Source organism: Notechis scutatus, chromosome 10 (genome assembly GCF_049901735.1).
Source record: "Notechis scutatus isolate UNSWTSFEM ecotype Mainland chromosome 10, rNotScu1.2, whole genome shotgun sequence".
Lineage (NCBI taxonomy): Eukaryota > Metazoa > Chordata > Lepidosauria > Squamata > Elapidae > Notechis > Notechis scutatus.
The window spans coordinates 22,953,949-22,964,068 of record NC_142018.1 but is presented as its reverse complement, the minus strand read 5'-3'; the positions used below and the strand labels follow the sequence as shown (position 1 = coordinate 22,964,068).

The following is a 10,120-nucleotide window of genomic DNA, read 5'->3' as shown; positions in this document are numbered from 1 at the left end:
TCTTGTAACGGGACGTGGTCTGTGAGACAAGCCAAGGCTGCAAGCCTGGACCTTGGGAGGGTGCTCCCCCCCTCCCCCCCCTCCAGAGTCTTCTTACATAACAGTGTGGAGCTGAGAACATTTTTCTCTGTTGTCGTCAATTTGTTTTGTTCTTTGCTGAGATGCCCAACCCTCCCGCCCTCCACTTCCCCTATTTCTGCTTTCCCTGACGTCAGGGTGGGTCACGCCTCTATGCTCCCCAAAGCCTTGGGGAGCCCTGAAAGGACCAGAGCAGGAGGAAGTGGCGGAGCAGGGAAGGAACGCCTTGGTCTTGGCAGGTGGGGGGCTCCGGGCTGTGCGCATGGCGCCCCTTCTGCCAAAGGAGGACTCGTGCCCTACCTCCAGAGGTGCATTCGTTGTGCACCAACCCCTTTCGGGCTCTACCATCACCTCGGAGCAGGGGGGGCCCTGAGACTTAAGCAACCCTAAATCTCCTGCAGCCTTGGACGTGCCAAGCAAAGCTTCAGCCCATTTCAGGAAGGCCCCATGAGGGTGAGAGGCCGAGGGGCCCAAGGTCAAGAGATGCCCATTCTTTCCCCCCCCACCCAGAGGAGGCGGAGCTCTTCTTGTGCCCACTTCCATGCCGTGGGGAAGCTGCTAAGAAATGAGCCGCCTTGCCTGCTTGCTTCCCGGAGAGGGCTGGGTTGGCGAAGCAACCGGTATCAAACCGCCACAATTCAGAATTTGGTCTGAGGCTCTTAGACCACCTGTGAGGAGGAGCACTGGGTGGGCAGGTTGCTGAAATGGGTTCAGTCCCTGACTTTCATTTGAAACTCCTCTTTGGGGCCACATGATGTTCTGAACTGCCAAAAGAAAGACCCTTCCCCATGTATCCAGTACTTGACGTGACCATCACCCCCCCCCCCGCATCTGCCAGAAGCCAGATGCTGGCAGCAGGTCTTCCTTGCAGGGGCTTCTGCAGGCAGGAGATCTTGCTTGGCTGCCAAGGAGCAGCCGAGCTGCTGCACCAGACAGCTGTGAAATAAGCCACCAAGGATGAGCCTTTTCTGAATGGGCGACAAGAGTTTTTGGCTTCCCAGGTCTGGTCTTGCAGTCTTCGGAGTCTTCCTGCTGGCTGGGAATGGTTCAGCTGCCTTCCCAAGTCTGCAGGCCGGGCTGGGAGTGAAGAGCATAATGCGTCCTGGGCCCTTGGCCCGGAGGAGGGGGGACACCAGGGAGCATCTGGAAACCCTCCTCCTGGGCTGCCACCATATTCGCAGGGCAAGAGTTCCCTCGTGTGGCAAACAGGCAGCAGCGTCCCCTGGCAGGCGGCCTCCAGCTCCAGGGGTCTGAGCATGAAACGGGGGTGGGGAGGCAGCTGCAGGACTCTCGGGGGAGCTGTGGATCGCTCGGCGCTCCTGCCTGAAGGCTGGGGCCATTGAGAGGAGCACCTGTCCCGGCCAAGATGGAGACCAAGCTAGGAACAGCAGAACACCTGTGGAGACCCCCATCTCCTCAATGAGGGGCTGGGAGGAGGCGGTGGCCCCTGACAGGGAGACGGCAACTATGGGGGAAATGTTGCCAGGTGCTCTTTGCGGGCCGTGAGCGGGGAGGGGCCGCAGAAAGCACTTGCTTGATGCGTGACACCCCCCCAAAGTTGCTGCTTCCACCCTGGGCTGCTGACATCCTCGCCTGCACGTCTGAAGGGGATTCCCTGGGCAGCTGCAGAGAAAGGTCCAGAGCGTCCTCTGAGCCCCCTCCCCCTCCCATGGGCCCATGATTTGGGCCCCTCCCTGGCCTTGCAGTTCAGGCCAGCTTGGGGAGGGGGGTGGGGCCGGCGGTGTCATAGTCATTCTTATGATGCAGGCTCCCCTGCCCCTCTGGCTTGACTTCAGCCATGCCCTGGAGGCCAAGGCCAGGCTGGTGGTGAGTATCCCCTGCTCCTGCCCCTCTCTTCCTCTGGCCATGGGTCAAGGGAGGGCAGAGGGCCTCGGGGGGGCAGCATGGAGCAGTATGAGCCCATCTTCAGCATCGGCCAGGGCTCCAGTGCCGAAGTCTTCCTGATGAGGAACGCCAGCACCAAGCAGCTCTTTGCCGTCAAGAAGGTCAAGGCGGTGCCCGGGAAGCGGCTGCGCAGCAAGGAGGCCATCCTGCGGGAAGTGGCCATCCTGCGGCAGCTGCAGCACCCCCATGTGGTGGCCTGCCACGGCCACTTCCTGGACACCGAGGAGGCGCATGTCTTCATCGTGCAGGAGTACTGCGACGGGGGCTCCCTCGACCAGCATATCCAGAAAGGGGGGCCCTTCCCCGAGAGCGTCATCATGCGGTGGTTCGTGCAGCTGGCCCTGGCGGTGCAGTACATCCATGCCCTGAGGATCTTGCACAGGGACATCAAGGCCTCCAACGTCTTCCTCACCCAGACCTGCGTCCTCAAGCTGGGGGATTTTGGCATCTCCAAGGTGATGGACGGCACCCTGGAACTAGCCAGCACCTTTGTGGGCACGCCCTATTACCTCAGCCCCGAGCTCTGCAGGGACCTGCCCTACAGCTCCAAGGCAGACATCTGGGCCCTGGGCTGCGTCCTCTACGAGATGTGTGCCTTGCAGCCGCCCTTCCAGGCCTTCAGCATGATCAGCCTGTTCCACAAGATTGTGAACTGCAGCCCCAGCCCCGTCCCAGCCAGCTACCCGGCCTCCCTGCACGGCCTCATCCAGAGCATCCTGCAGAAGGACCCCGAAGCCCGGCCCAGTGCCAGCACCATCCTCACCTTCCCCTACGTCCAGCAGCACCTCAGCCTTTACTTCCTCCACCGGGACCCTCGGCTGCCCCACCAGCTGCAGCCAGAAGCCCCTCCCAAAGGAGAGGGGGCTAAGCCCACCCTACCTGAGGCTGGCACAGAGGGGGCAACCGAGGCACCCAGCTCCGCCTGGCTCCCTGCTCTGCAGCACGGCTGGAACCTCGCAGACAGCCTAAGCGTCTGCAGCAGTGCTTCGCAATACTCGGCCGACTTTGAAGACACGAGCACTTCTTCCGTCGGCAGCAGCTCAGAGGCAGATCTGCCCATCAACACGGAGGCAATCGAGACCTGTAAGCCTTTTCGCCAGATACAAAGACCCCCAAAGTCTTCTGCCTTATAACCATGTGCTGAAAGGCTGTGCCTACATAGACTAGCACGGCTCACCTGCCTACTTTGCAGGAGGCACCCGGTGTGCCCTCGGTTGCCAAGCTCATTAAGTGTCATCGTGTGGGGGAGAACTCATAAAGCCTCTGGGGAATTGGGCGGTTTAGTGCAGCCTGGAGCAAACCATGAGGCGAGGAAGTCCCTCTAATCCAGGGGTGTCAAACTCCATTTCATTGAGGGCCACATCAGGGCTGTGTTTGACCTCAAGGGGCCGGGGGGGGGGGCATGGCCAGCTTGACGGCAGTCGTGTCAGGGACGCCTGTGGCAGTCCGAGCACCCTGCCAGTGAGAACAGGCTCCCAGACTCGGTTTTCGGCCACGACGACCTCCTGCACCCTCTGCCAGAGAAAATGAAGCTAAGGAGGGCCACATGCGGTCCTCCCGAGCTGTTTTTGCTGGCAGAGGCACGGTGGGCCGGTCCTCGGCTGTTTACAGGGCGGCCCCGCAGGCCACATCAAAGCACCCAGCAGGCTGGATCCGGCCCGCAGGCCTCGAGTTTGACAGCCCTGCTCTAATCCAACAGCCCCAGCCAGCTTGTCAATAACGTGGGAGACCAAAGGCTGCTGTTTGGCATCCTTGGGGCATTTCTTAAAGAGAAAGCAAGCAGGGCACCAAGCCTACATACAGCCGCCTTCTTCTCCCCAGGCCCCCTAACGTTTGTTGGCACACCCCAACGCAGAGTGGCCAGCAGGAGCATGTTGAGTCCCTTACTGGACCAGGCCTTCCTGAAGCCTTAGGCACCCATCTGACTTTGCTCTTGGAAGCCGAGTCTTTCTCGAAAAGAGCCAAAGACTCTGGGCTGGAAACGGCTCCGGAGAACGAAGGACCATCTCAGCTCAGACCAACCCACTTCCCTTTCCTCTTGGCAGCTTCCGAGGACAACTGGGAGCCCCGGAACTTTGAGGACTCGGAGGAGGCGGCCCTGGCCGATGCGGTGGACACGCTTGAATGGGCCATGCAAGATAGTAAGTCCTCTTCGGCCCCTGGGAGCCTGCAGAAGCACCTGGGTGAGGCCGCTCTGTCCCACAGTGTCTATGGCTTCCTTCAGCTCCGCTTGCCTGACCCGCCCACTAAGGGGAGGCCTCCGAGCAGCCCCCCTTCCTCCGGCCATAGGGGCACCCCCAAGGCTTGCCCTGGCAGCAGCACGGAGCACGTTGCCATTTCTTCTGGGGTTTGCTTGGACCCTTTAGTCTGGCCTCCAACTCTGGCACGCTCCTATCCACCCAGGAATTAACCAGAGCCGAGCCAGCAAGCGCTAACCAGCACACAGCATTTTGAGTTAGCCTGGTAGGGTCACTGGTTAATTCAAGGTTGCAAGAATCCCTTGGCAACACCAGAACCCTTTGCTGCCAACTCAAGACATTCGGTTGCCCAAGGGGATCTTATTTGCCCCCACTGCTATTTTTCTGTTACCGCTGCAACCTCTGAAACCTTTTCCTTGCCAGCCCCTTTCCTCAGTTTGGCCTTCCTCTGCAAATTACCCCGTCCTCCTCACCTGGACCAGGTTGCTACTGCTGGCTTCAACAGGTGTCCCCCCGTCCGTCCGTCCCCTCCCCGAGAACAGTGGCTGACTGACTCACTGGTCCTCTTCTGATCCCGCACGCGGTGGCCAAAGGAAAGCGCCTGCCCCCTCCCACCCCGCGGAGGGTTCAGGTGGGGAGCTCAGCTGCCAATCACAAACCAAGCTTTTGGTGTCATTCCATTTTCAGATGACAGCGACTTTGGTGGAAGTGACTCCGGCAGCTTCACCTCCAAGGACTCAGAGCAGCTGTTATGTTTGGAAGACTCTGAGCACTCCGAGGTCGGCAGTTTCCTGCAAAGTCTAGATCTGGAACACGGCAAGGGGAACACCGGATGCAAACCAAAGCGACCGTAAGGGGCTGCAGCCGGCCCTGCTAACCCTGGAAATTGGTGAAGGCGGGATATTCCGGTGAACCTTCCCAAACCATCATCTGCAGCCCCCAAAGATCTCAGCGTAAAGGTTTTTGCAATGCAGGACCAGCCTAGTTGTTCTGTTCCCAGATTCAAATCCTTGTGCAGCCTGAACCACGATCCTTTTTGTAAAAAGATTTTATAAAGAACTGCCAGAAAGAGCTGACTCAGAAAACGTGCAAGACTTACTAAGGATAAAACCACCGCAATCTCTTCAGTAAGTGCCTCCTCTTCCTCATTCCTCCAATGCTTTTGGAATGTTCCCTTCACGCACACACACACACGTGTTCATAAAGTCTACACACTGAGCTTCCTGGCACATCCGGCTCTTTCTTTCAGGGACAGAGAAAACGGACTAAAAAGGCTCTACTGAGGGTGGCTTAGAGGAGCAATAATTCCCCCTAAGGGACAGAGATATTTAACTCACCTCTGCCGGAAGTGGCCACTAACCCAAGAGGAAGGAGAAGTGCAGAAGGCAGCCTGGCCTTAGGGCAGCCCCAAGGACTGAAGCCATGGGAAATCCCCTTCACCCCATGTCCTATTTTCTGCCTCAGAACGCACAAAGGCTCTAGGACAGCCAAGGCGAGAAAAGCCCAGAGAGAAGTATGGAAAAGGTTTATTTATCAAACCGGAAATCAATCTGGACGGGGCTTTGCCCAAACGCCTCGGGGGCTCAACCGCTGCTCTGTTTAGCTGCTAGCCGCTTGTCTCTCTCTTCAGCGATCGTCAGGCGGATTCCCTTTCCACGAGGCAAAGAGATCCAAGGCTTGTTACCCTGAAGTTTGAAAGGGAAATACGTTAGGGGAAAATACATTGCCACGCCATTACTGGGAATGCTAGAATCAAAACCTCCTATCTTTCCTCGGAACCATAATGATCTTTTGGGCCCAGCTGAAGGGATTCTAGATATTCCAGAATGCCAGGATCCACTTCCAGCTCTGCCAGATTTATCTCTGGAAAGCCACTTGACTACCCCCAGAACTGCCAGATCAGCAGGGGTCAGATCAGAAGTGGAGCTTGCAGTGCTTCTCGGATTAAGCAGCCTTAGCAAAGAAATAGAACTAAATTTGAGGGATACAATCTAACAAACCGAGAAAGCAAATTATTGATAGGGAAAAAAAATAAAGCTGGCAACTCTCACCAGATGGACTAATACTAGTTCTAGCCTAGAAGTTATCTAACGAATCACATTGGCCGTTAATGCTCCCATCTGTGAAAGCTCGTGCCCTAACTATTTGGATATTTAGGCTTTCATTTTCAAAGTTTTATGAGTTCTGATTTATTAAGAATTTGATAAATTATAAAATTCTTAATAAAAATTCAGAAATCATAAAATTATGATTGTATGATTTAAGAATGTATCCTTTTGCACAAGTTCCCTCTTGGCAGGTAGAAACCAAAACCACAGCTGCTCAACCAAGCGGGGAGGAGGATGGCAGATCAGGCCTCTTCCCCGCAAGTCAGGAGGGCCGACAGTGGCTCTTCTTGTTCACGTCTTGCCCGAGGAAGTTGCGATAAGTGCCTGGCCAGTTGTCTACCATGCACTGCAGAACCGCTGCCAGCAGCTTACCTTTCCAATCACAAAGATGTTGGACAGTCTGGTGGCAAAGCTATTGCCGTTAGCATCCTTAACATGAACCACATCAAATGAACCAGGATGCCTCTCCCGGTTGGTGATTACACCAATACGCCCCAAGTTAGCTCCTCCAGTCACCATGCACAAGTTGCCTGTAGGTGGAAAAGGAGACTAGTAAGAAGTTGCACCTACAGTCATCCTCCCACGTGTCTCAACTCAAAGGCTAAACCTTGGCCCCAGCACGGCCTTCAGGAACACAGAAACTTTCCCACATCTAAGGAGCGGGGGTTCTGCTCTCCTTCAGGGCACAAACTACAACCCCTGAAAGGCTGACCACCCCACAAGTCACTTAAAAAACAAACCTGTGTCAAACTTGATGAAATCTGTAATCTTGCCTGTCTCCAAATCAATCTGAATAGTGTCATTCACTTTGATGAGGGGATCTGGGTACCGGATTGTTCGGGCATCGTGAGTGACAAGGTGAGGAATTCCTTTGGTGCCCACAAAGATCTTTCTAACCTTGCACAGCTTGTACTGGGAAGACAAACAGAGAATTACTTGGGCCAGGAATTCTTTGCGAGAAGGGGCTTCTGCCATTACAAAGCTTTTAAAAGGACAGCAGACACAGCCTTCCCTAGTGTTGATCTGCTGCCCAACTGCTGTTATGCCGGGAACCACACCCTGCTTAGAGCAGGGGAGGTGGCCTGAAGCCCACCAGATGCTTCAGACAATTCTCCCAATCCCTTTCCTTCAGGCAGCAGGCTAGAATTGATGGAGGATCTGGAGAGGATCAAGGAGCTTCCACTAATCCTTTGGGCTGGGGAGCAGGTCTGAAGAACAAGATTTTCACCATATTTGACTGTATTATCACAAACCCCCAACTTGTACCAGCATCACAACAAATCTCAGTCTACTCTGGGACTCAAGGCCTAGCATGAAAAACCATTTGTGAGGACGGTCCTACCCCCAGATCCTCTCAACATTCAGAGCAGGAAACGCACTCCAGGAAATGAAGGAATTTCCCCCCACCCATCTGCTACCCAGAAAGTTCAGAGGTCAATTTTAGTCACCACCCTCCAAAAACAGGACTTAAATAAGGCAACAACAATAATTAAGTTTATGAGCAACAAAGTCCCAGTTTCAGAGCATATTTATTCAGTTTCTTAGTCAAGGAACACAATTCCGTCTTTCCAATCCTGGCTGGCCAGCAGGCTTACCTTGGCTTCTTCTGGTGTGATGCGGTGAACAGCAAAGCGTCCCTTGGTATCGTACACGAGGCGGAAGTGCTCAGCTGTTTTTTCAATGCTGATCACATCTGATAAGAAGAATGCACGGGCCAAGGAATCAGCCAAAAACAAAGGCATCGGGAGACACACCCTTAGCTTCCAAGAGAGAAAGGAGGCTACACACATGACTTTGCCACTGCATGGTTTTGTCTTTGGATGTGTTGCTTCTTCTTCAGATCTCAGGGGAGATTCTGACTCTTCTGCGTGAAGAGTGAAACATGGCACACCTCAAAGGCAAAAGGCTGAGCAGCAAAGAGGCCAAAGAGAGTCAGAGCCCACCTGGAGGAAACTGGAAGCAAATGAGGGCAACTGCATAATGGAAATGGGCCAGGTTGGTTCCCTAACCACTTAACCAGAAACTGCCCTGGTTTACAGAAGTTGAGATCTAACAACTGAGGATACCCTAGGCTGGAGAAGGTGAGCTCGGTTATTTAATGCTGGATAAATTATTTCTCAGACTCTATGAAAGCATTTTATTAGAATTAGCACAACAGAACCGTTTCCTGGATGAGCAGCAACCTTATCAAAAGGTCACTTCTCCCCTTTCTAATCTACAGATTGCCTTCCACAGACCTGCATGAACTAACTTTCACTAACCCATGAATCCAGCCGGATAGGTAATATCTGTGCGGATTTTGCCATCAATCTTGATAAACCGTTGCATGCAGATTTTCTTGACCTCATCGCCAGTCAGGGCGTACTTAAGCCTATTCCTGAGAAAAATGATAAGTGGGAGGCATTCCCTCAGTTTGTGGGGTCCTGTGGATGGACGGGGTGCCTGTAAATACCAAGACAGTGGAAAGTCACACAAGAGCCACAATATTCCCGCAACATTCCCATTTCAAGAAAGCAGGAGCGAGCCATGAAACCTGCCACCATTTATATAGCTGAACCACAGCCCGACTTTCCCTCACCCCCTGGTATTCAAGACAGCACTCTGCCCCGGAGAAGTGCAAGAGGCCGAGTGTGCACGGCTGAGCCAACATCTCCCAGGGTGCTTCCTCCCCTCGTGGGTGTTGTTGCTATTCTTAGCCCCTCTGGCCATAGCATTATATTGGCCCTCCTGCCTGCCCAGGGCTGTTATGGCATCCCCCCTTCAGCACATAGGCGTCAAGGGAGCCACACCACAGAGATGCTCAGGAGCTCAAAGCCCAACACTCAGCAGGCTCTTTTCCTCCTCCACTCAGTGTGTGCCACGCTCACAAATTGTGGCATTGTTTTAACAAGAACGCGCCAAAGTTGTGGTCTGGAGCAAGAATACAGGAAAGACCCCTGTAGCTCAAAGCTTGGGAGCTCCAGCCGACCAAGCACGAGAGTCGAAGCGTTACAGGGCCGCGTTACAGGGAACTATCCCCCCACCCCACCCCCACCGCAAGCGTGCTTGAACGGCCGCGCTTACAAAGACTCCCGTCAGCTTGTCCAGCATCCAGTGCTTCGGAGCGGCCACCCGCTTCAGGTGCTTCTTGGGTCCACGAGCCTGCAAGAACCGCGCAAAGCAGCAGCTTGAGATGCGCCGCGGAGGCCAGATCGGCTAAGGCAAGCCAGCCCCTTCCAGATGCTCCGGGCCCCACCCCCGGGTTGCCCCCGGAACGGAGCTGCCGCGGCCCTGCCCGGAGCTTCTTCCGCGGCCGGCCTTCCTTGGGACCGGGGACCTTTCATGGGGTCCCGCCCGCAGCGGGAAGGGCGCTTGTTGCCAAAGAGCGGCCGCGCGGGGCTCTGCCGGGCGGCCGATCCTCCTGCCCCCAACCGGGGCGCTCGGCTCAGAGCAGGCCGACGGATGGCGAGGGATTCCGGGAGGTGCGAGCCAAGAGCCGCGTACTCACCATGGTCGCGTTCCCCCGAGAAAAGGCCGCACCTTCCACCCACGGCCGGATATCCGGCCTGAAGTACGGCGGCTCCGCGCGTCCAGAAAGTCTCGGAGGCGACAGCGAGCAGCTCCCCCAAGCGGCCACGATGGTTCTTACTCCGAGAGCAGATGCTCTCCATCACTTCCACCCGCCCTTGCTGCGCAGGTCCACACACCCTCCAAAGTCGGAGCACGCATGCGCGTGCGAAATGCAGTTGGAGAAGGGCGCTCTTTGTGGCCACTACTGACGACACATCTGGAACTTCAGTCCGCGGCGTCTCCTGCCCAGGCCACTGCTGCCAGGAATGGGGGGTGGGGGGG

General features: G+C 55.6%; 2 protein-coding genes across 2 annotated transcripts; one reads left to right on the top strand and one right to left on the bottom strand.

Moving 5' to 3' along the window:
• The first annotated feature begins 1,684 nt into the window (after nt 1-1,684).
• LOC113423079 (uncharacterized) lies at nt 1,685-5,812 on the top strand. Its single transcript, XM_026684321.2, has 3 exons — nt 1,685-3,066; nt 4,029-4,166; nt 4,869-5,812. Exons 1-3 carry the CDS (start codon nt 1,983-1,985, stop codon nt 5,033-5,035), a joined length of 1,389 nt encoding a protein of 462 aa, XP_026540106.1. The 5' UTR covers nt 1,685-1,982; the 3' UTR covers nt 5,036-5,812.
• On the bottom strand, nt 5,692-9,980 carry RPS4X (ribosomal protein S4 X-linked). The gene is made up of 7 exons (XM_026684270.2): nt 9,777-9,980; nt 9,353-9,430; nt 8,551-8,731; nt 7,885-7,982; nt 7,030-7,201; nt 6,662-6,819; nt 5,692-5,866 (listed from the first exon to the last, which is right to left on the bottom strand). Exons 1-7 carry the CDS (start codon nt 9,777-9,779, stop codon nt 5,765-5,767), a joined length of 792 nt encoding a protein of 263 aa, XP_026540055.1. The 5' UTR covers nt 9,780-9,980; the 3' UTR covers nt 5,692-5,764.
• Between the last annotated feature and the right edge of the window lie 140 nt (nt 9,981-10,120).